Source organism: Patagioenas fasciata, chromosome 5, assembly GCF_037038585.1.
Source record: "Patagioenas fasciata isolate bPatFas1 chromosome 5, bPatFas1.hap1, whole genome shotgun sequence".
Classification (NCBI taxonomy): Eukaryota; Metazoa; Chordata; class Aves; order Columbiformes; family Columbidae; genus Patagioenas; species Patagioenas fasciata.
This window is the reverse complement of record NC_092524.1, coordinates 45,883,627-45,907,335: the sequence shown is the minus strand read 5'-3', so window position 1 is coordinate 45,907,335 and position 23,709 is coordinate 45,883,627. Positions and strand designations below refer to the sequence as shown.

The 23,709-nt window shown below is 54.1% G+C and overlaps 1 protein-coding gene across 2 annotated transcripts in view; it reads left to right on the top strand.

Moving 5' to 3' along the window:
- LTBP2 (latent transforming growth factor beta binding protein 2) overlaps positions 1–23,709 on the top strand; it is a 74,940-nt gene that overhangs the window by 45,673 nt on the left and 5,558 nt on the right. The window contains exons 9-31 of one of the 2 annotated variants that reach the window (XM_065839955.2): positions 3,750–3,824; positions 8,261–8,383; positions 8,888–9,052; positions 9,878–10,108; positions 10,669–10,691; positions 11,826–11,865; positions 12,256–12,348; positions 13,417–13,542; positions 13,730–13,858; positions 14,251–14,370; positions 15,302–15,421; positions 15,634–15,756; positions 15,952–16,077; positions 18,513–18,635; positions 18,926–19,051; positions 19,149–19,271; positions 19,500–19,631; positions 20,835–20,960; positions 21,736–21,879; positions 22,158–22,346; positions 22,469–22,549; positions 23,159–23,287; positions 23,509–23,649. In XM_065839955.2, the coding sequence (XP_065696027.1) occupies positions 3,750–3,824; positions 8,261–8,383; positions 8,888–9,052; positions 9,878–10,108; positions 10,669–10,691; positions 11,826–11,865; positions 12,256–12,348; positions 13,417–13,542; positions 13,730–13,858; positions 14,251–14,370; positions 15,302–15,421; positions 15,634–15,756; positions 15,952–16,077; positions 18,513–18,635; positions 18,926–19,051; positions 19,149–19,271; positions 19,500–19,631; positions 20,835–20,960; positions 21,736–21,879; positions 22,158–22,346; positions 22,469–22,549; positions 23,159–23,287; positions 23,509–23,649 (2,808 nt within the window). Of the gene's footprint in view, positions 1–3,749; positions 3,825–8,260; positions 8,384–8,887; positions 9,053–9,877; positions 10,109–10,668; positions 10,692–11,825; positions 11,866–12,255; positions 12,349–13,416; positions 13,543–13,729; positions 13,859–14,250; positions 14,371–15,301; positions 15,422–15,633; positions 15,757–15,951; positions 16,078–18,512; positions 18,636–18,925; positions 19,052–19,148; positions 19,272–19,499; positions 19,632–20,834; positions 20,961–21,735; positions 21,880–22,154; positions 22,347–22,468; positions 22,550–23,158; positions 23,288–23,508; positions 23,650–23,709 lie in introns of both variants that reach the window. The other variant, XM_065839954.2, reaches the window with a different exon arrangement.

Genomic DNA, 23,709 nt, shown 5'->3' with positions numbered 1-23,709 from the left:
TTTCATATCGCACATCAGCACTGGTGCATGCCCTGCTCACCCTGCTGCCGTAGCCTTTGTTGCGGCATTGGAGAAAGTCTTGTGGGAGCTGGCCTACCACAGACCACTCGAAGCAAAGGAGAGTGGTCACGACAGATCTGGACTAAAGGATTTGTGTCCTTTCCTTCTTGTCCATTCTGCTTGGGAACTCGGCTTATCCTCACAGCCACACCCCTGCCTACTTCTTGGTCTGGTATCTTCAATATGTTATCTTTCTGGAGTCTGCTGTGAGGTCAGAGCTGCTCTGCTCTCTGCTAGCAAGTTCAGCTGCTGAGGTTCTTTCTGCAGTGGAGGCTGATCTTCTCTGTTTGACACTAAACCAAGCTGAGGTTTGAATGGGTCCACTCCCCCCGCAACTCCAGGTGCCACAAGACCATGCGCTCTGGTTCCTTTCATCTCCCACATGCTGGAAAACCTGGAGCAAGCAGAGGCACCACAGCCACCCTCACAGCTGCATGCTCTGTGCCCGCTGCAGGCAGGCTGAGACACCTGAGGTCCAGCTGGGGCTTGGGTTCTGTGGAGCTGGTCCAGGGTCTCCAGAAATGTCTGTGATTCCTGAGAGTGGCAGAGGAGTTCGGCAGGCAAGGTTCCTTAGTGAGGTAATGCCTTTTGTATGATAAATGTAAAGAGTTGAAAGATGTGGGCTAGCTTTCAGCAGCAAAGCGTTTCCTCATTTCTCATCTGACTGCAGGCTTGCCTCTTCCCCTTTTAACAGAGTGATATTGGCTAGCCTGAGGAAATGTATTATCTCACCCTACAAACCTTGCCTTGCTCAGGCCCTTGTGGCTACCAGCACTAAAAGTGGTTTCTTTCCACTTCACCATCTGCCTGAGCTTCTTCATCCCGTCTTCAGACAGTGGGGAGCCAAGGCCCTTGGGTAATCCTCTTCTCCTGGGAAGTGATGGACAACTTCTGAAGTGCACCTGCCTGCCTAAAGATGACCCTGCTAGGCTGAAAAATCCCTCTGCCTGATCTCTGTGCATTCATTTCCCTTCTCATTCTGCTGTGCTCGAGTATTATTCTAGCTGGGTACAAAGGTGCTGGTGGAGTCCTGGATTGTGGCTCCTTCATGCTCACCTCCTCCTTTCTAGACCTGTGAGCTTATTTCACGCATGCTCCCTGGTGAGAGCCTGGCCTTGCTGGAGATGCTTGGTGCCTGAAGAGCTTGCAGAAGGCAGCACTGGGTGGTGGGATGGAGCAGAGGTGGAGGGAGCAATGAGGAGAGGTGAAGGGGAGTCCTGGTGTGCAGGTACCTGGTGAACACATGGCTTCAGTGCAGCGCCCATGAAGCTGAAAGGCCTGGGAGGTGAGGTACCAACATCACACCCTCAGCAAGCCTGAAATCCCTCTGCCTGACAGATGCAGCTCAGCTGCTCCATCCCCAGCCTCAGGCTCTGGGAGCACCCCTTCCTGGAGAGGGTGTAGACAGACAGACACAGGAAGCTAGGACCCCTCTGGCTATGGGTGCTGACAGATTTCTGCCTTCTCTGATCATCAGATCAGCTTTTTCCCAGGCGTTGCCCTTTGCTAGTTCCAGAGGAATGGGCTCCCACTCCTACCAGCTGCATGGGAGAGGGGTGGATGCTGGTCCCCTTTGCAGGAAACTGAGGTGTCCCAGGCTGTTTTTTTTCAGGGGGTTTTGGCTGTCTCTGCTGTAGTTCGGCAGCATCACAGCTCATGGAATGAAACGGTCCTCTGCTCAAGTAACCAAGTACAAAGCTGAGAGCTAATCGCTTACATCCTCCTTGCAGCCACACGCTGTCTTCCCCTGCAGCCAGGTCCTGGCAGAAAGAGAGCAGCCACACAGTCTCGGTTCCTCTTGGTACAAAGAGATCTGCTCACGTTACATTCGTTATTCTTTCCAGGAAATGCAAGTTTCTTTGCAAAGTTAAGACATTTGTCTGCAGCCTCATGAGTGATTTGCTGCAGTAATGAGGCGCAGATTTCTGCAGACTGGAGTCATATGAGTGCTGAGGTGGCACAAGACCTGCACGCTCATCCCCATCATGGGTATTTTCTGCCTTGCCCCCTCCCCAGCAGCATCTGCCAGGGGAATGCTGCAGGATCTGTTTCTCTGCAAAGGATTTTCAGAGAGGGAGCAGGACCTTGACACATGTCATCGCCGTTTGATCTTGGGCATGCTTGGCTCCGCATTGGAGAGCTCACACATAACGAAGCTGCTTCATCTGAGCGTCTGTTATCACATCATGCTGAGGCTGACAGATGCTTCCAAGCACAGTTAATGCCTATTGGCAGCCCTGAGCCCACAGGCTGTGGTGTGGGAGGACCTGGAATCCCACCAGGGCACTGATCCTGCAGCCCATGAGCCAGAGGTTGTTTTTCCCTTCTCAGGAGGTTGGAAGTGTACCCAGCGATTCCCAGTATCACCAGCAACCCCCTTGTCCCTAACATCTGGATATTTGTAAGCACCTCCTGCTTATATTTTATGACTGAACTGTGGAAGGGGTGAATAGATCTTTTGTCTTAGTCATCCATCCAGCTGCTGCAGATCCCTCTGCACCCAGAAAACCTTGTAGTTTCATTTAACATACCTGGGGAAACCAGGCTTTCTATTATCCTTCCTGGTACAGGCAGGTGAACAGCCTGTTGTTGTCTTATCTTTTATTTCCCAAACATGTATATCCTCACTTGCCTTTCAAGAAGTGTCCAAGAGTGGCTTTAAACTGCATCATAGAGTCAAAGTGTCCAGGACAAGGAGTTACAGACATGCCTGTTCTCTGCCTCCAGCACATTGTGTGCGTTCTTAACCTTTGCAGCCTCTTTCCGACCATCTGCTGCTGCCAGGATGGTCTCATCTAGTCCCTAGTTCTCAAAAGCTGCAATGCATTAGGAATCTGCCAGGTCCTTGATATGGCTATTGCCATGGAGGGCTTTCCACGTATGACACCAGAGTGTGAGCTACTGATGCTAGGCAGGAGGAATTTGCGTGGTGGGAATATGTCTGGACACTCAGCTGTTACATGCACTTGTTGTTTCCAAGCATACAGTTTAGAAAATTAAAAAGAAACCCCACCCTGGGAAAATCCCATCCTTAGGCACAGCATCCTTCTTCCTACCTCACCCCATGCTTACTCACTTCCCAACCCATCACCTCCTGGATTCCCTTTCCCTTGCTCCAAAATACAGTACCTAAATTTGATCTTCTTGGAATTTACGGGTCACATTTTACTTGCCTTTAAAAAATTTGGGGAGATTTAATTGTGCAGGTTATAGGTCATTTTGAAATCCATGAAACTATTTTAAGTAGCAATTTGAAATTTTCTTTGATGAGAGTGATCGGAGCAGGAAGTCACATTCAGTAAAAAAGCAGAGAGAAGTGTAATTAACCAGCCCATGGCTGTTATTTCAGCATCTTGTCAAGAAACTCTCTCATTCTTTTCACTCTGATCCCCTTTGTCATATGCCACCTGGCTATCCAAGGTGGCCTGGGAGGAGCCGAGGTGACACAGTGATAGATATGAAGCACAAGCAGCACTTCTGGGTCACCGTTTTGGCATCTGCCAAGCAGCAGAAGACACTACTTGAGAAATGTGGCTGCTCCCACCTTTCCCTCTGCCCTGGGAGTCATCAGAGGCCCATCCAAGACAGACCTGGGGACCCTTTCTCCTCTGTAAGGAGGGCAGGGAGAAGGTAGGATGCTGGCAGATGGCTTTTCTGCCAGCGCCCCACACTTCTTGTTTTCTCCACAGCACACCCGGTGATTGAGAATGGGCAGGTGGAGTGTCCCCAGGGATACAAGAGGCTAAACCGGAGCCACTGTCAAGGTAAGGATGCTGCTTTTATCTCTCTCTCCTTCCCACAGCCACTGTCAGAGCTGTAATTATCTACACAAGTAAAATACAGTTATCTAGCTCCCTGATACAGATCTACAAAGAATGTGACATAAAAATCCTGGTGCTTTCATCAAGGATGAAAAAAAACAGGTAACACTGAACTACAGAACTTAGCCAATAAGCAGAGTCAATGCATAGTTTGGCTAGCACAAGAAAACTCACCTATTATACTAAGTCCTACTGACACAGTAATGACCTGTGCTGCTGCTTTGCTCTGTGTGAGTGTCTAAACACTTCTGTTGTCTGAAGCAACAGAAATTCTGTTGCCTGAAAACATTTTGAAAGGTTGTCGACTTGTTCTGTTGTCCGTTTTCAAGTGACAAAGTGCCACAAAAGCGAGTCCTTCTGTCCCAAGCATGTTGCTTGCCCATGCTGCCAGGCTGCTCTGCCTGCCCCAGGCTGCTGGGGTCCCTCCATTTCTCACTCCCACAGTCCCTCAGCTCTGTATGAAGAAGGTGCCTTCTCTCCACTTTTCTGTCTGGTTCATGTTGATTTTCCATCTCTTGGCCCACAGGGCTTGTGTTTTTCCGTGCTCTGACTAAAGTGAAATTTTATGGTTCCCTTCTTGTGATTCATGATAAGCTGAGCGGTGTCATCGCAAAGACGCAGCAGGGACCCTGAGCCTTGGCAATGCAAACCCGGGGCTGGCAATTGCATGACTCATCTCTTTTAGCTGGGACTTTCCACCATGCTTAATTAATGATTCAACCTCCCCACATTGTCCTGGGGGAGAACTTTCAAAAAGGCAACAGCTTCTATTTTCTTTGGTGCCCCCATCTCATCCTTTATGTGGCCACAGACAGCACAGTGGGTATGAGGAGCTTTCCTGAGACATGGAATAGAGGTCAGAGGAGCAGAGCAGCCAAGGAACTCATGTCAGAGAACAGAGACCTGCAGTGCCTGCTCTGGATATGTGTCCCTTCTGGAGCAGGGAGAGGCTCAGCGCTCTGAAAAGCAGGGGGAAATAGCATTGTGGAGTTGGCCGGGAAGATGTTTTTGCACGTGAACCATGAACCAGAGATTTGTGCCTTTATGTGCTCCTTTATAAGCTGGGCTGGAGGAGTACTGTTCTACAGATAGTCTGCTGCCCTGAGGTACTTTTCCCATCTCTGCTGCTGCAGTGGGATGTGTGTCAGGAAGACAGCACCTCACTTAGGATCCAGAGTGAGCAATTTGTCATATAGACTTTGGGAGAGGTTACATGGGACCGTCTCTTGCTAGCCCAGGTAGGAGGGAGGCCAAGGGGCTGGACAGCAGCTGATGGTTCCTGAGGTCATTGGCCACAGGGAAGGAGCTGAGCTGGGAAGAAGCTGAGCTCTGGCTTTGCAGGCTGTCATCAAAGCACAGATGAGTGACTGGAAGAGGGCCCTGTCAGGGGTCCACTTTCCTCTGTTCTGTATGGACAGAAAGGGTTGTCCCTGGTGCCTTCCAGCAGAGGTACAGAAGGCTTATCTCTGCAAGATCTCCCTTCCTTTCCTTCCTGCATCCCGTTGACCAGGAACAAGGCTGCAATGAGCCTGAGCTGGAAGTGCCGGGCAGACCCAGTCAGGAAACCTCCCGGTGCTGTTGGGACCAGCAAGAAAGATGGCACTGGAAGGGACAATGTGATTGCTAGACATGAAGCAAAGATTGCCTTGGAGGCTTCAGGCTGGGGTTCCTGGAGATGATGGTAGGGAGGTATGCATGCACAGGACACATGGCGGCACCTTGGTGTCTGTATGTCCTTGGTGTCCACTGCTGACTCAGGTCCTGTCTGCTCACCAAGCACCAGTGTAAACCACCCGGTACCTTTCCACCACGTGCTGACCGACCCAGTGTGGCCGTTTCTGAGGAGCACTGGCAGGCTGGGGTGAGGTGGGAGGAAGCAGATGAGACAGCTTACAGATCTTGGTTTCTGGTCCCGGAGACCTCTTCTTGTGGGCCACCCCCATCCCCGGCATGCTGCAGGGGGTAGGAGTGCATGGCCCCAAATGTGCCACCGCGGGAGGGTCCTCTGCTGCCAGTGGAACAGAGGGGGCTGGACTGAGGCCAGGACATGGCCCTGTTTTATATTAAGCTCATAAAGCTCAGCCCTTGGTGCTTGTTTGTTTTGTGCTCTCATTACTCTAATCCCTTCAATCCGTTTGCTTATGCAGAGGCCAAACACTTGTGTGCTAGAGTTGACACGGTGCTCCAACCGTGCTGGGGAGTGACGGGGGTGAGCCCTGGGGCTCCTCTGGAGAGCCTAAGCCTCTTCTCTGATTGGGGTTCCCAGCCTATTTGGGGTCTGGATACTGTTTTTTATTGTGAACTCTGTCCTGTGCTTGGCACAGAGGAAGAAACCATTACTTGTCACAGTGCTGACACAGTACTGCCACAGCCACTCCTTACTGGAGAAGCAGGAGACACGTAGGCAAGTGGCGCTGCTATACACAGGCTTCCTGCACTATCCCAGACAGAAAGTCTCTGCCAATGGTTCCAGAAGATGTCTTCTTGCCATGCAGGGTGCTTAGTTGAACCTCTCTGTGTTGAGTTTTGTTGTATCTCCATTTGGGTTTCTGCTCTGACGCCAACAGTTCTGATCAGTGGAGAAGGAGGTTCTCTTGGGACTCACTAGCACTTGTCTATCTAGAGAGAGCTTGAGAGCTGTCCTTCCTCATTGTCTGGGGTGATCATAGGGCAAGCAAGAGGCTGTCTGTGCCACCATGGTAGGAAGATCTGGAGATTAAATTGTTCTACATCATCTGCTGAAACTTCAGCCCCAGGAAATTCACAGAGGCATGTGCTGGACCAGCACAACCAAATCCTACTCCTTTCTGGCCTGCTGCACATCTCTGTAGCATTGGTACTTCCAGTAGACTGAACATCATGGCCTGGTCTTGATGGCCCCTGTGTGTCCCAGCCATATATGGGGCAGCTACCGGGGTGAACAGAAGAATTTAAGAGCACAGGACTGGAAGAGACCTCTCAGGTCATTAAGTCTGAACTCCAGTTGTCACAATTGGCTGTGCAATACTCCCACCAAGCAGGGATGCTTCAGCTCTGAGGAAAAAGGTAATTCTGGGAAAGCCATTCGTAAGCCTAGCTGCTCTCAGTGAGGCTCTTCCGGTGTCTTCATTCGTCTGCGTGTCCCAGCAGCCTGCCTCTGCACCCCTTCTACTTTGAGACAGTCTCTAAAGCACCACTGGATACTCTCAGGGCCCCTGAGGTCTCACCAGAGCTTTGTACACTGGCATGAGGACTGCCCTGTATCTTGGGAAAGTGTTTGTCATGAAGTTATCTAGCATCATATTGGCTTTTCTTGGTCACAGCTGTCCTGTGAGCAGTGAATATGTCCACATCTCTCTCACTGCCTGCTCCCACCTCTTAGCTTGTAGCATATGTTACTGTGATTTGTCCCGGGCTGGTGCGGAGGTTCATCCCACTCCTGCCGCTCTGTTCTCCCACCCAGCTCTTCCTTCACTGCTTGTGCCTGCAGACACAATGCATTTCATCAGCACACTTACTTTTCTGGCGCAAGCTCTCTAGTGAAGATATAAAGCTGGATCAATCCATGATTTGTGGACTCATCAATCCATGAGGGGGGCTTCCTCCTCATTCTCCAGTGTGAAAGCTGCCCTCAGCTCCCCCTTATGTACCTTTTGGCAATCTCAGTCTTCTCCAGCTTAACCTACACATTCCTACATGGTGCTGTAGGAAAGGCAAGTGCTGTAGGCCAAATGGATGAGATGGATGATGTTTCCCTGGGATAAGACCAGCTCCCTTCCCAAAGACTGTGTCTGATGTTGCATGCTGAGTTGGGGGCAGAGGCAGAGCTTGAGGCAGCACCTGAAGTTGGCATCTTCCCACTTGCTCAACCTGTTCCCAGAAGAAGACATTACAGTGTTGAGCCAGAGCCTAGCTCACCATCCCTCTGCCTGGCACTAGGCTCCATGTCTGCAATCAGTCACTGACTGTCCTGCATGCCAGCACTGAGTTTCTCAGCAAAGATCCTCCATGGATGATGGCTCCAGGCCAGCAGGACCAGGGGACAAGTGAGAGGACAAGACTCACCAGTCCAGGCTTGCAAACAATGATCATAATTTGCCGTAAGAGTGACCCTGCTGGGGTGGCTCACCAGAGGGGCCACATCTGTTTTCCACGAGGACTGCAGAGCAGAGGAGTCATTCACAAGCCATCCCTGCAGCTGCAGCGAGCGAGCTCTGCACCACAGATGTGGGATGGCTGTCACCACAGAGGTCCCCATCGTGCTGCTCGCTGCAGAGGTTGCCTCAGACAGCCCAGCTGACACCACCTTGGTCCATGGCACCTGAATGGGAGGCACTGGGTTGGGGGTTCAGTTCAGCCTCAGCTTCCCCATGTCTCATTGTGCTCTCTCCTCCCCACAGATATCAATGAGTGTTTGATGCAGGGCCTGTGCAAAGATGCTGAGTGTGTGAACACCCGTGGCAGCTTCCGCTGCACCTGCAAGCCTGGAACCATGCTGGACCCATCCCGTAGCCATTGCATCTGTAAGTGCTCCAGGGAACCCCTCGGTTTGGGAAAGGGGCCTGAGCAGGATCCCACAACTGAGTGGAAGCTGCAGTGTGCTTTAAGCCTCTTGCAATGGCACCTTAGTGCCTGCTGTGCTGTTCTGCACTTGTGTGCAGGATGAGACCCCATGCCTCACCCCCCTTCATCCATCACTATTCTCCATGGACATCTCCTGGCTCCTGCAGCTGTTTGCTGCGGAGCCCAGCAGGGACGTGCCTGCAGTGCAGCAGCAGAGGACGCAGCCTCCCGGGCTGAGAGAGCTCCCACAGGACCTGTGTTTGCTTGGAGCTGGCGCTGCTGCAAGGATGGCCTGATGGCTGAGGTCCGGGGGGTGTTCTGGGGAAAGGATGAGGCAGCCCTCGGGCAGGCTGGGAGGCATGTGCAAAGAAAGGCTTGACAGGGGGAAAGCTGGGTGTCCTCATTTCTCTCTCTGGTGAGCACAGAGCTTGACCCCTGGCACTGACCCTGCTGTCGTGTTTCAGCGGACAAAGCAGTGTCGATGGAGCAGGGGCTGTGTTACCGCTCAGCAGCTGGAGGAGTGTGCTCCTTCCCCCTCTCACACCACATCACCCAGCAGATCTGCTGCTGCAGCCGTGTCGGCAAGGGCTGGGGGAAGAACTGCGAGGAGTGCCCCGTGCCCGGCTCAGGTGAGACATGCCTGCTTTGGCTTTACTTGCTCTGGTTAGACTGGGGCTTTGCCTTGCCTGAACTTGCTGCCACGCAGACAACTGCAGGACGCAGAGCTGAGCGATGCAAATGCTGGCCTGTGGGGTGGTTACAGCAACCCGGGAAGCAGACCTCGATGATACTTGGAAGACAGAGAAATCCCTGATGGGAAACCACTCTGTACCAGAGGGAGAGCAGAGCCGTGCCTGTGCCTGGCTTTGCTTGACAGCCTTTTTGTCTCTTGTATATCTTCTGCTGGGATGAAAGCCAGGTGAAGATGACTTTGGCATATCTCATCATGGGGAAGGGTGGAGGGGAAAGCACCAAAATCCTCAGGGCTGGGAAAATCTTCAGATGGTTTGTGCAGAGCATCTTGGGTGATGTAGAGAGCACTCAGTGCCAAGGTAACAGAGGTTCACTTTTATCTGCTCCCTTGCTCAGCTTGGACCTTCCAGTGGCATGAGCCCTTCCTAGCAGTATTGACTCAAAGGAGGGATTTCATTTTTGGTGTCTGGGAGTGCTAGCCATTGCCTGTTAGAAACCCAACCTGCCCTGTGAGCAGATTCCTTCTGCTCAAGGCATCCACCAACTGCAGCCTGGATGTGTTTCTATAAGGATTTAACCCTTAGAAATCTCCAGAAAATGATAGGATGGGAGAAACCGATACCTGCATTAATATACATGCCCATCCACCTTCACTCCTTGTCCCTCCATCCTGTCTGGGTGCAGAAAGCCAGGTGATCCCTGCACCGTCCTCTTCCTTCCAACCTCTGCCCTCTAAAGCTTTGATTTGTTTTTCCTTGCAGAAGCCTTCAAGGAGATTTGCCCAGCAGGACATGGCTATACCTACTCCAGCTCTGATATCCGCCTGTCAATGAGGAAGGCAGAGGCAGAAGAGCTGCCTCTTAGCTTGGAAGAGCGAGTGGACAATAGCAACTGGACACTGGACTGGGCAGCAAGAAGATACCAGGTGCAGGACAGCCTGCGTGGGAGCATCCTGGAGGCATTTCCCCACCCTGGCACCTCAGCAGGAGAGGGTAGTGTGGGGTCTACTGCTTAAAGCTGCTCCCTCTGGGCCCCTAGCAAGGGTGGGCAAATTCCCAGGTCCTGCCATGCCTCTATGGATGGACTTTTATCTGATAAGGGCTTTGTACATCTGTGTGAATACTCAAGGTGTTCTTTGGTTCCTGGGGCATGAGACACCACTTCTTCAAACCTTTGAAGAGGAGGTTGAGTGTTTTGGGCTCCTGCAGCTGCATCTTCACAGCTGGTGCTGACTGGCCAAGCTGCCTCCACCAGGACCTCAGGTCTGCATGGCAACTCTGGCACTGCCATCCTTGGGCTTTTGTCCAGCCCAGCTAGAGGGAAGCGCGACTGACTGCTTGTGCCAGCAGCTGCTGGAGTGGGAGCTCCTGAGGTCTGTGCACTGTCAGTAGAGGAGCCTGGTTGTATTGACTTTTGGAACAAGCTCTTGCAGAGAAGCATGTGGGACTGAGTGACAGAGCCTTAGAGGTGGGGTGAAGCTAGGGCAGCCAAGGTTTGAGGAGGATGGTTGCCTACTTTGTCTCTACTCACTGTGCACTGTTTCACTTTCCAGGTGAGGTTTCTCTTCCTGCACAGGTGAGTAAGGTTTGTCTTGCTACATATGGGTGCATCCATGGTAGCTTGATGAGCAGGAAAGGGGATATCATACAAATAGGTGACAGGGAGGTGTGAAATGTGGTCAGACAGAGCACTAAAGAGAGCAAGCAGCTGCTGCTGGAGGGAACAGCATATGAACTGCAAACCCTACCACGCCAGCTGAGTTGCTGTGGATGAAGGCACGGTGCCACCTGCCTGCTCAGCCCTTTCTGAGAGGCCATTAGCTTACATGAAAAGGAGCTGGGAGCTCTGCTGCACTGGTTCATGGTCAGTGTTGACTCCAGCAGATGTTCGCTGGGGCTGGGGTAGGAACTCAGGCTGCTGTCAGCCCAGCCTGGCTGTGGGGCTGGGCTGACATCAGGAGAAGGGGAACCACTGCAGACAGCTTGAAAAGTGCTGCTCTTAGAATGCTCAGCCCTCAGAACATACTCAAAGCCCCTATGAGAGGGGGGACAACACTGCCATTGTCACTGCTTCATAGACATGAGGTGACTTGCCAAAGGGCAAATGAGAAATCTCAAGACATGGCAGAAATTTGAACCAAAGCTTCCAAATTTGAAGCAGATCTAGGCTGGGACTTGTGTTGTTCAGCTGCCTGTTTTCTTCATCCCTTGCACAAAGCTCCTTGGAGTGGAGACCTAGGTTGTGCTCCCATGTCTCCTTTGTCAGGCATAGGTTTGCCAGGAATGGATGCTGAGGAAGAGCGTTGAGCACCAAGTACTCGTCTTGTAGGTAGCACTCTGAGGCAGGTTGAAGTAGTGGCTGTCCTCAGCCCTCCAGAGCTGCTGGTGACAGTGGCAGTGTTTATCATGCCAAACTGCTCTTCCTGGCTGCATTGTGGAGATGCCTGCCCCATGGCAGTGCCCTAGGTCTCACGTGCATGGCATGCTACAGGGTCCTTCTGCAGGTAGTCCTCTGGGCATGGCCAGGAGCTATGTTTTGCTCAGGACAGAGTGGCCCTGTCAGCTGCACCTGGATATGACAGCTTCTCCTCCCAGCACAGTGTCTCAGGGAGCAAGAGGATCTGGGAGGTGGGTGGGAAAACGTCTCAGAGATGCTGCATCCCAGCTACATGCACGTGGATAGAGGCAGTCCTGTGTTTCTGTCCCTCAGGGTGCTGCTGGTGCCACTGCAGAGCCTGCCACACGCAGAGGTGGGTGCCTGGCTGGTGGGAGGTCAGGGCAGCCAGGGGGAAGAGGATGGGGCAACGAGGAGGGAGGAGAGCGGCTCCTCTGCACGGCAGCCCCTAGCAATGGGCAGGACGGGCCCCCGGCTGGGCTGGCTGTGGGGTGGCATGGAGGAGCCCTGCCACACTGCGGTGGCTGGTGTGGGGCTGTAGAGATGCGGGGAGGTGGTGGCTCTCCAGTGAGGTGGAGGAGGCTATGTTAAATAACAAGACGATGAGGCCGCTGCAGCCATGCTGTGGCTCCTTCCCATGTGCTGTCTCAGGTCTGTGAGTGCAGGGACACCCAGTAAACCTTGTGTCTGCACCTCTGCCTGTGATGGGGAGCTGGATGTCACCTCTATTCTTCTTCCTTGGCAGAAGAAGAGGAGTCCTGGCATGGCCCTCCCCAGCATGGCCCCACCACCACCTGGGATGCTGCTGCTCCAACACAGATGCCAGCACAGGGCTCAGGTGTGTGTCCACAGCTCTCAGGGATTTCCCCCCTCTCTCTGACTGAGGCTATGGAGAAATTATGCCCTAAACTCTGCCCAGAGTCTCTGTTCCTTTCTCAGCCTGCTTGTCTTCCCACATGCCTCACTTGACTTCCCAAAGAAAAGTCCCTGGCCTACTACCCTGAGGTGTTGTCCCAGCCTGGTCCCAGCTGTTGCCAGCCAGGGAAAGCCGGCTGGCCTGAGGAAACATGAGAGTGATCCCATATGGGGAGCGAAGTGTTTGACTCTCCGGCATCCTTCCCTGTCTGCAGCTGGCGTGCACGGTGCAGCAGTGGCTGCCGGGTGCAGGGGATCATGCGCCTGCTCTGGTGGCTTTGGCCCCATTCCTTTGGCGCCGCGAGCTGACTCATCGGGAAGGGGGAGCACAAGGGGAGGCATGTGGCTCCTGGGGCAGCTTGTTTACTGTGCCGGAAACAAGGGCACTGTTGTTCCAGGGTTACTCAAGTGTCTGGGAGCGCAGCCCCTGCCCTCCGCCGGGGGCTGGAGCACCTTGGGGAGCAGGCCTGGGGGAGGCACCTTGCTGAGGAATGCATCTTCCTCAAATAGCCTTTTGTTTGGGGTTGGGCTGGGCCTCCCCCTACCCTGGCCGGCTCAGTGCTGAGGGGTGTGCGATGGCCCACTGCCTCCCCACTGCTGCCTGCGCCTCACTTAGCAGGGCAGTGGCAGGGGAGCCTTGCTTTCACCCCAAAAGGAGCCCCTTCACAGGCGCCAGCCTCTGCTGACAGCACTCCTCTGCAGTGTGGGGCGGGCTGGTTGGCTTCTTCACCACCCTTTTGTGGGTCCGGGGCACAGGTGAGCAGTGCAGGGGACTGAGGTGTCCCAGCTGGGCTCAGGCCGGAGGACGTGGCAGGGTCTGCTACGTCATCCATGCAGCCCTGGGGCATCAGCTACCTGAAGACATAGAAGAGCAAGCTGAGCCTGCTCCATCTCCCTCCAAGAAGGGGAAAAGCAGCCTCCCCACCATGGTGCTGGGGACACAAGGCAGACCCTGTACTGTTGCCCCCAACCCCATGCTCTCTACTCCCAGGCATCAGTGGCTGTGCCTCTTCATCCCTCTCCTGTGGAGCCGGTGCTTGCGTGCTCAGCGCAGAGGGATACAGCTGCTTGTGCAACCCTGGCTACACGCTGGACCCCAGCCGCCTTCGCTGCATTGGTAGGTTGGCACCTCCTCTGCCTGCCGGGCGTGACGGACTGTTTGGTCCTTCAGGTTCCTGCGGGGAGGTTTTCTGGCAGCTCTGCTGAGCCCTTGCCCACCTGCTGCACCATGGGCTGCCAGGAAGCTGGCAGGCAGCTGCTGTGGTGACTGCCTGTCCCTGTCTTCTTTCCTTGCCTGGGCACAGATGAAGATGAATGCCTGAAAGATCCTTGTTCTGGAAAAGGTCGCTGCATCAACAGCGTGGGCTCCTATTTTTGTCTCTGCTACTCTGGGTACGCCTTGGCTGTGTCGGAAGGCAAGCAGAGCTGTCAGGGTAAGTGTTGTCTGCCTAGCATGGGGCTGCCATCTCCCCAGAGTCCCCCAGTCTCCTGCCCTGAAACTCTCTCATGCATATGTGTACACACACACACTCATGCATACCTGCACACACACCTGTACACTCTCCCTCCTCCCGGACCTGCCCACAGACAGCCTGATCCATGGAGATCACCCTCTCCTGCTCCCGCAGGGACAGGACCTTGCCTGTGGTGATCTGGATATGGGCTGCTGATGCCAGCCCTACTCACTGCTTCATGGCAAGGGGGTGCAAGGCAAAAGTCATCTGGGCAGAGCCTGCTGCAGGGGGAGCAGCTCCTCTCCTGCACCCAGCCTTCCCCACACGGGGGAGGGAGAAGACTTCAGTACTGTCTCTCTGTGTGTTGCCAGATCGAGATGAATGTGAGCAGCCCTCTACCTGCCGGGGACAGCAATGCATCAACACTCCCGGCTCCTACCGCTGTGAGTGCAAGGAGGGCTTTGCCATGAGCTCCAGAGGACAGTGCGAAGGTGAAGCTTGCTGCTCACTGTTCCCCTGCCCCTCCAAGCCCCTGTACGGGGCTGAACACTTATTTTTCTCACCACTCCATCTGTCCTCCTGGAAGGGAGGAAGAACCCTCCCTTGTGTGTGCGCCTCCGAAGGACTGCCTGTCCTCTCCTCAGCCTGCAGGAGGGACAGGCTTTCCTGGGTTGTAAAAGGCGAGATCTCCTGAGATCCTCTCCCACCTCCCCAGGGAAATCCCCTAGAACCAGCCCATGCTAGTTTCCTGTTCTGGGAGGAGATGCCCATGCGTTTCATGCCAGCTTGACTCTGTCACCAGACCCTCATGCTGGCAAGCAGTCTGCAGGGAGAGCAGGCTGCAGAGACTCAGGCCACCTGTCCCCACAGCATCCTGTTCACGTGGTACAACCTGGACCCTTCAGAGCTTTCATGAACATATGATGTGCCTGATCAAAGATCCCCCTTTCTCAGTAGCTCATCTCCAACAGAGAGAGGGAGACTATTTTAGGAGGCAGTATGGGAAACAGGACATGCAGAGAATGCTGCTCCCTCCGCTCGGCCTCCAGAAAGCACTTGCTTTAAGGACTTCCTGAGCTGGAGGATGCATCCTAATCACAGCTATGAAAGTCCCTGATGAAACAGCCCTGAACAGATGTTCTCTGATCCCTTTCTCTGCCCTTGCACATTCCTGTCCTTGGCAACATCCTGTGGCAGCGGGTTTCACTGCTGGATTATGTCATCCCTCAGGTGTGGGTGTAGGATACTGAGTGATAAGTGGGACTATAAGAAGTGTTGCCCAAGCCCTGGCAAACTCATCTCACCTCCTCTTGGGTGTTGATGTCCCACAGAGGGAGACTGAGAATCCAGTTGGAGCGGACATCCTGGAGAAGGCTGCACAGTTTGCCTTTGGGAGCCTGAGATGAGTGTGTTTCTTGGCAGATATCAACGAGTGCGTGGATCCCAGCCCTTGCCCCCACGGGAGGTGTGTCAATACGCTGGGCTCCTACAAGTGTGTCAGCTGTGGGGATGGCTACCGGCCCAGGAACGGGAGATGTGTTGGTGAGGATCATGGGTCATCCCTGGGCAGCAGCCTTGCCCCCCATGGCAGTGCTCTCTGCAAGACTCAGAAGGAGCAGGGGCATGGGCAGCACGCTCCTCCCACGGGCAGCCAGCCTGCATGGCCCAGGCACAGTGCCCTTGCAATTTGTGTGGCAGAGGTAGCCCTGAGCACCCTCTCATTCTTCCATATTGCTCTCTGCTGTGTCACACAGATGTGGACGAGTGTCTTGCAGAGGGGACCTGTGCTCATGGGCAGTGTGTCAACCTGGATGGCTCCTTCCGCTGTTCCTGCTACCAGGGCTACAATGTGGCACCTGATAAGAAGAGCTGCCAAGGTACTGGGGAGCCATGAGACCCTCTGAAGTCTCACACACCTGGTCCAGAGGTTTCCCTGGGCTCTTCCTCACAGCACTTGGCCTTGCCCGAGTCCTGGCCACCGTGTTGGCTGGTTCCCTCAACACAGCTGCCCCTGGTCATGGTTCCTCTGCATCCTTCACACTCATCCTGCTCTCCCTTGTGTGCTTGCGCAGACATCGATGAGTGCACTGCCCAGGATGCCTGTCCCTCTGGACTCTGCCTCAACACTGAGGGCTCCTACTCCTGCATGGCTTGTGATGCTGGCTACGTTGTGTCCAGAGACGGCAGCATGTGTGAAGGTATCCCTTTTCCAGGATCAGAGGAGTGGGTGTGGAGGGAAGAGACATTGCCATAGCTTGGTTATTGGTGGTGCCCGGGGACTTTTCTAGCCTCAGGATCCTTCTCCAGTTCTTTAGCTCTCTGATTAGCAGATAGCAGCGGTGCTGCAAGCATATGTCACCTATAGCAGCAGGAAGGTGATTTTCCTCATCCAGGGAAGGGATGAGGGGCAAGGACTCACTGATGAGACTCCTGAACTAATGGTGACTGGGAGGATGCTGAGAAAGGCCAGAGGAATACAGGAGGCCTGGAAACACAGGCAGAGAGGAGCTGTGTTTGGTTCAGTTCAGAGCTGTGTGCCTGGAAGCATGTGGCCTGAATGTAGGTCCTCAGCAAAGGAAGGAACCTTGTCTCCACAGCCACTGGAGAGACTGTGGGCACTCAGGGTTCGCCTTTTTTCCCCAGCCCCTAGTGCAACTTGGACATGTTTTAAAAGGAAAGAGTAGATCAAGGGTTTGCTGTGCCAGGTATGCGTGGCAGAGAATTAACAGCAGCACAGATCTGTGTTGGCTGCTTTGGTCAGACCTGAGAGCACCTGGTCCCAGCCTTGCAACCTGACTGCCCCAGTGCAGGGACCAATACTCCCTCCTTGGTGGCTGTCCCCGGGGAATGTCCTGGGCTTGAGATGTCTTGATGCAGATTCACAGCTTGAGGCAAGGGAAGGGAGGGGGCACAGCTGGCAAAGGTATTTGTTTAAAGACTGGCTGTGTGCTACGAATTTCTCTCTGGAACACTTGCAGAACTCTGCAGCCTGCACATAGCTGGCAAACTGAAGGTCTTGCCTTTGATGTGACTCTCAGAAGACCCCCTGCATGTGGTCCTCCAATGGGGAAGAAGAGGGAGGCTTTTCTCCTTCTCTTTTCCTCTGTTTTAGTGTCTGAGAAAGCTAAGATGAAATGACCTCATTTTCCATCTGATTTTTTTTGGTGCGATAGAAGAAACATGGCTTGATCCCTTCCATTTGCCCCCATTTCGCTCCTTTCCCAAGATTCCATGTGAGCCCCTTCTCAGCCACCTTGCCTCAGCCATGTCATGAAGGCACTTTATCACGGTTTGATACTGTTTGGGTCACGCTGACCTGATGGCAGGATGGCATGTTCTTCCCTGCCTTGGCTGGTGGCCTTGTCTGTGGATCTGGGTTTCATATTTGAAATATGATAAGGGTTTCGTGATAAATAAACTAGGTTATGGTTCATCTGCAGAAGGACTGAAGAATAATGCTACTTGCAACCAGACTGAACAGCTGACAATCTTGCCCCAAGGCAGCAGGGAGCAATGCTGGATGCTCATTTTTGCCTGTGCCTGCTCAGTGCTCTGCAAAGGGCAAGAGGAGGTCCCTGCCCTCAGGAGCTGCTGATCTCAGGGTTTTAGCTCCTGCAGGGGAGAAGAGTACAGCAGGACCTTCTCCATTAGCATGTCTTCTACTGCCTGCAAACCAGCCTGTGCCTCTGGTTAGCAGCATCCTCCAGTGCTTTCCCTACCTGATGGGCCTGCAGGTAATGGCAGTCTGCTAGCATGTCACAGCCGTGTTAGAGGAAGGCAGCCCTCTCTTCTCTGCTGGAGCAAAACCCTCAGAGTGCAAGCAGGCTCTGGCCAAGGCCTGAGGGAGATGAGTGGGAGAGGGTTTGTGGGGAGCTCTGCAGCTGGGTAAGAGCTTTGCCAGGAGAAGGATATTTTGGTCAAGTCTGGCAGGTAGGAAAAGAGAACTGCAGAAGGTATGGCTGATGCTGGGTTACTTTCCCGATGTTTGCTCTTGTGCAGTTGGCTAAAGAGAGGGTTTGTCAGCAGCTGTGGCTGAGGCTGCTGGCCTCTTGGTGGTTGTGGTAACCAGTGCAGAGCTCTGCTGGAGGTGGACACTGGGGTCAGCAGTATTCCTGTGCTCACACAATCACAGGATGGCTGAGGTTGGAAGGTGTCTCTGGAGATCATCTTGTTCAACTCCCCTGCTCAAGCAGGGCTACCTAGAGCTGGTTGCCTAGGACCATGTCCAGGTGGGTTTTGAATATCTCCAAGGAGAGAGAGTCCACAACCTCTTTGACAATCTGTGCCAGTGCTCAGTAACCCTCACAGTGAAAAACTGTTCACATTGGACCTCCTGTGTTTCAGTTTGTACCCGTTGCCTTTGGTCTTGTTATTGGGCATCACTGACTTGGTGCTGGGATCCAGTTTATCCTGGTCCCTGTGATGGAGACAAGTGAAGGTTCTGGGCTGACTCCTCACACCCCAGTAACAGGGAATCTGTGCCCTCATCTCACTGTGATGGGATGGTCTGGGAGGGCAGCTCAAACCCACCTTACAGGCCAACAGCAGAGCGATGGCTTCTCTGAGTGGGCATCTTCTCCAGTGGCAGCAAAAGCTGGGTCCTCACTCTGTGCTGTGTCCTTCTGCTTGGCAGATGTGGATGAATGTGAGGACCCTGCTGTTCAATGCCTGTGGGGAGACTGCAGGAACACACCAGGCTCCTATGAGTGCCACTGCCAGTCCGGCTTCCAGCTCATCAATGGCACTGCCTGCGAAGGTACGAACCCCATCCCTACAGCCTCTCTATATATCCCCATCTTTCTTGACAGGGAGGGTGCCAGTTCTAAGGCAGGTGATGCCAACTTGCATAGCACATCCATAAGGTTGTAGGTAAATGCAGGATCACAGTGGACAGGAAAGATCTCTGTCTCCATGGTGAGAAAAGCAGGGGCCAGGAGCCCTGTGAGGGCTGCCTGTAAGAGACTGGGGAGAGGGAATCCCTGTGGCTTAGGCGAAGGATGTCCCCATAAAGCTGGGTGTATGGCCCTGACTCTTCTCCCTCTGCAGATGTGAACGAGTGCCTGAACAGTGAGATCTGCAGCCCCAATGGCGAGTGTCTCAACAGTCACGGATCCTACTTCTGCATTTGTGCTCCTGGCTTCTCAAACATGGCTGGTGGAGTCAGCTGCCAAGGTGAGCTGCAGGATGGCAGGGGCATACCTCAGGTCCTGCCCTCTGCTCCTTCCCTTGCTGTGAGAGTCAGGTTGACAATTTTGGCATGATTTTGCAGATGTGGATGAATGCACAGACAAGTCCCGGTGCTCACAAGGCCAGTGCCTGAACACAGAAGGCTCCTACAGGTGTCTGTGTGAAAATGGTTTCAAACACTCCCAGGAGACTGATGACTGCGTGGGTGAGAGATCATTGCAGGGGACATCAGCCCCCTGGGATTCGAGGGGGTGGATGCAGCCAGTGCAGCGGGGAGGGCAGTTTGAGCTCCCAGCACCCCAGTTTGCTGGTGACTTGTAAGGAGGACTAGCAATGGCTCTGAGCCTCTGGCCAACTGAGTTTGACCCAGATGCTGCAGTGAGCAAACAGGATGCTCATCTGACCATTGCTCTCCTTGCTCTCCTCCCTGCAGATGTGGATGAGTGTAAAGAGTACGGGGATGCCATCTGCGGCACGTGGCGGTGCCAGAACAGCCTGGGCTCCTACCGTTGTATCATGGGCTGCCAGCCTGGCTTCCACTGGACCCCCTTGGGTGACTGCATTGGTGAGTACAGCCCTAAGTGTCCCTGTCCCTCCTCCTAGTAGGGACAGGGTGGCTATGGGACATCTCTGCCAGGGGTGTGGGGGAGAAGGAGGAGGAGGAGGAGGAAGCGTGTGGCTGGTGGAGATGCAGATAATGCTAGGAGTTTGTTTTCTTGGCTGAGCTGCCTGCTTGTGTCTAGACTTCTCTCTTCCTGGCATCTGGAACAGACACCGCATTGTGCTGCTTTCCGCTTGGGGAGAGTCCTGGGCAGGTTACAGCCATTCCAGGCTTGGGGCTGGATCACAGCTCCCTGTAAGCTGTGCTTGCTGGGGCTGCTGCCCGTGCCAGTCACCTGCCTGGCAGGGCTGGGTGAGGGGAAAACCTGCTGGTACCACTGTGTGCTAGGCTGGAGAGTCTGGATTTGGAGTTCAGGCTCCAGCAAAAAGGAAAGAGCAAAGGGGGTTTTGCAGTTTTTTGAGGCTCCTCCCAGCTCAGGGAAGGCTGCAGCAAGGAGGAGCAGCTGCCAGCCACTGGGCTCAGAGCTGGGCCAAGACTCAGACTTAGCATGTGATGCTGCTCCTGGCCCTGGGAGCAGCGGGCTGTGGGCACACAGCTGCTCTGCCCACTCCAGGGAAATCTGCTCCATGCAGTGGTAGGAGGGGAGCAGGATGCAGCCAGCAGGGCTGTAAACCTGCCCTCCATAAGCAGACAACCCAGCTGAGACTGTCCAACCCCAACAGGTTGGGACAAGGCAGAGATTAGTTCCTGGCACTATAGCAGCTGGAGAAGAACCAGACCAAGAAGAATGGGGCAGGAGGGTATCATCCTAGATCTGTCTGCACTTGCCCCACACACTTCAGTCGCACCCTTGTGTCTCCTGCCAATGGGCAGCCTGTAGGCTCCGTGTCCGTTTACATCTCTGCAGGGACCAGCACTACCCTCAGTCACCCCTGCCAGCTGCTTCCCATCCATTTTACATTCACACCCTGCTCCTGTCACTCTATCCACATGGCCTCTCTGCAGCTTTGGATGCTGCAGGACACTTCTCTTAATACACACACTCAGAGCAGGGTAGTGAGTGTGACAGCCAGATCCAGTCTCTCACATCAAGGCAATGCCTGCCCCATCCCCAGGTCCCAGGGTCAGAGCAGAAGGACCTGGACAGGGGGGATCCATTGGGAAAGGTGGGGTCTGGTGCAATTCCTGCTCTCCGTTCTGCTGCAGACATAGATGAGTGTGCCAATGAGACGCTCTGCGGCAGCCACGGTTTCTGCGAGAACTCAGAGGGCTCCTTTCGCTGCCTCTGCGACCGTGGCTATGAGAGCTCGCCCTCTGGACACTACTGCATTGGTGAGTCTCCTGCGATCACTCTGCCAGTCAGTCAGGGACACTCATCGGCAAATGCCAGGCCAGTGTCCCCACTGTGTGACAGCTCCTGGGGCATGGATGGGGACTGCATGCATGCGTGGAGAATCTCAGACGTAGACAGGACAGCTCATGGAGGCAACCCCCCACACACCCCTTAGCACAGCAGATCCTTGGGACTGCAAAGGAGAAGGGCTCTGTGAAAAAGTGAGTGTCTCCCAGTGAACATGGAACCTTTCTATGCGCAGGTGGAAAGGAGGCACTCAGGGGATGGAGGCACTGAGGGTGCTAGAGGAGTATTTTAATAGGTGCCTGGCAGGGTGTAATATAAGAAAAAATGTTTTCACCGTGAAGACAGGCAGGCAGTGGAACAGATGCCAAGATGGCTGTGAAGTCACCTTCTTTGGAGATTTTGAAGACCAAATGAGACAAAGCCCTGAGCAGCCTGGTGGGATCCAGTAGCTGACCCTGATTTGAGCAGGGGTTTTGACTAGAGACCTTCAGTGATCTCTTCAAACCTGGATGATCCTGTGAACCAGTGATTCACTGCAAACTGGAGTTCACACTTCTTGAATCCACTGAGAGCAGGGCAGGAAGCTCTTGCCAGACTTGTGTTGAACCATGGTGTGAAAAGAGTTCTCAGTTCATCCCTGGCAGCTTCCATCTCCCTGCTGAAGGGTGACCTCATGCTGCAGACCATGCACAGGCTGCCCGTGCAGAGGCAGAGCTCCAGCTGCCACCACTGCCTCTTGCTTTGCAGATGTCAATGAGTGTGAGCTGATGGTCGCTGTGTGCGGGACTGCGCTCTGTGAGAACGTGGAGGGATCCTTCCTCTGCCTCTGCCCCAGCGACCACGAGGAGTATGACACAGAGGCAGGGCAGTGCCGGTCCCGAGCAGCCATGGGTGAGTAGGCCGCTTGAACGTAGACATGGGTGGCAACTAGAGCAGGAGCATGGTAGCCCTGGCTGGGGTGAGATAAAGCTGAGGGACTGTCAAGGGCTATACAAGCCCACACCGCCATGGGCAAGCTTTGGTCTGGGGAGAGCCGAGGAGCCTGAAAGTGGGGACCTGGGAAGGCCACACTGCCGGTGATGGGTGTGCTCTGGGAACTTCTAGGTGTGGGATGCTGTGTTGGGGTGCCAAGGATCCCATCCCGTCCCCGCTCTGCTGTCTTCTAGAAGGCCCCAGAACACATGCAGCCCATGTCTCTGACAGTGCAGAGCTCAAACAGTGCTACTACCACATCAGCGACGTTCGCCTGTGTGACAGCGTCCTGGCCAAGAACATCACCAGGGAGGAGTGCTGCTGTACTGTGGGGGCAGCCTGGGGTGACAACTGTGAGACTTACCCCTGCCCCATCCCAGGCACAGGTAGGACGGTGGCCCCACCACACCAGGCAAGGCCGGTGCTCTGCCTAACAGCTCCACCTGGATTGCACTAACGAGCTGTTTCTTTTCTTCCCAACCCCCCTTGACATCTGCCTCCTGCCCAGTGGAGTACCAAGAGATCTGCCCTCTCGGGAAGGGCTATGTTCCCCAGGAAGATCCACTCTCAGGAAAAGTGTCTTTCACAGGTACTAGCACCATTTTCTCTCATTTCTTTCAGGGTGAAAAGAGAGGGTGCCTACCAAAGCCCTGCATGGAGATGCATCCACAGAAATATCTCCCCAGGGCTCTGATGTGGGATACTAAAATCCTACTTTCCTCCACCCAGAGAAATCCCAGATTGCTAGTATCACTGAGCTGGAAGTGCTCCTTCCCCCAGTCCTGCCTCACTGCTGGCAATGACTTATCTCGGTGCAAACCTCCTTTGCCCATTTTGAATGAGGGTCCAGTAGGACACAACCCTTCCAGTTACTGATAGATCTCCATGTGGCCAGCTGGCTCAGTCCTTGGCACTTCACCTCCAGGGGAATTGTGTTCTCAACCTTCCAGAAACACACATGAATTTCCTGTTTGTGAAAGTATCCTGTTCTACATCATTGCTCCTCCTGCTCTGCCTCTGGGTGCTTCCCCCTCTTCTCCCAGGCGTGTGGCTGGTGGGAGAAGCAGGGGGCTCACTTGGGGACCTGACAGTGATCCAGGCCAAGGTGCCATGCTGGCTTTCTGTGGCCTCAGCACCCAGCCCGCCCTGCTTCCGTGGCTCTGCTCCCTGAGACACTCTCTCTCCATCCCTCTCTCAGACATGGATGAGTGCGAGACATTCGGCTCTGAGTTCTGCCGCAATGGACAGTGTTTGAACACAATTCCGGGCTACAAATGCTTCTGCCGTACTGGCTACTTCTATGACTCCAGCAGGCTTGAGTGTGTTGGTAAGATAGCCTCAAAAAGCAGGGGGGTCCCCCACTGTGTGCAGAGGGACAGATGTAGTGCTGCACCCAGAGTTGTCCTTCCTATCTGCGCCACAGGGCCAGCTCTGGATGACAGACTTCCTGGGACCCTCCCAGGGAATGAAAGAGGGGGTGGCAGGGAAAGGGTCGCATTGTCCATGTCTGCCAGCCTGAAACATTGCTCTGTCCTTGTGCGTGGGCAGACCAGGACGAGTGTCAAAACGAAGTGTACTGCATCAACGGCGAGTGTCTGAACACGGAGGGCTCCTACCACTGCTTCTGTAGCCTCCCTCTCGTGCTGGATGCCACTGGCAACCGGTGTGTGAACCTCTCCAGCAGGGCAGGTGAGCCCAAACCCCTGCGGAAATACACCTTTCCCCTATTTATCCCACCCCACAGCTGGG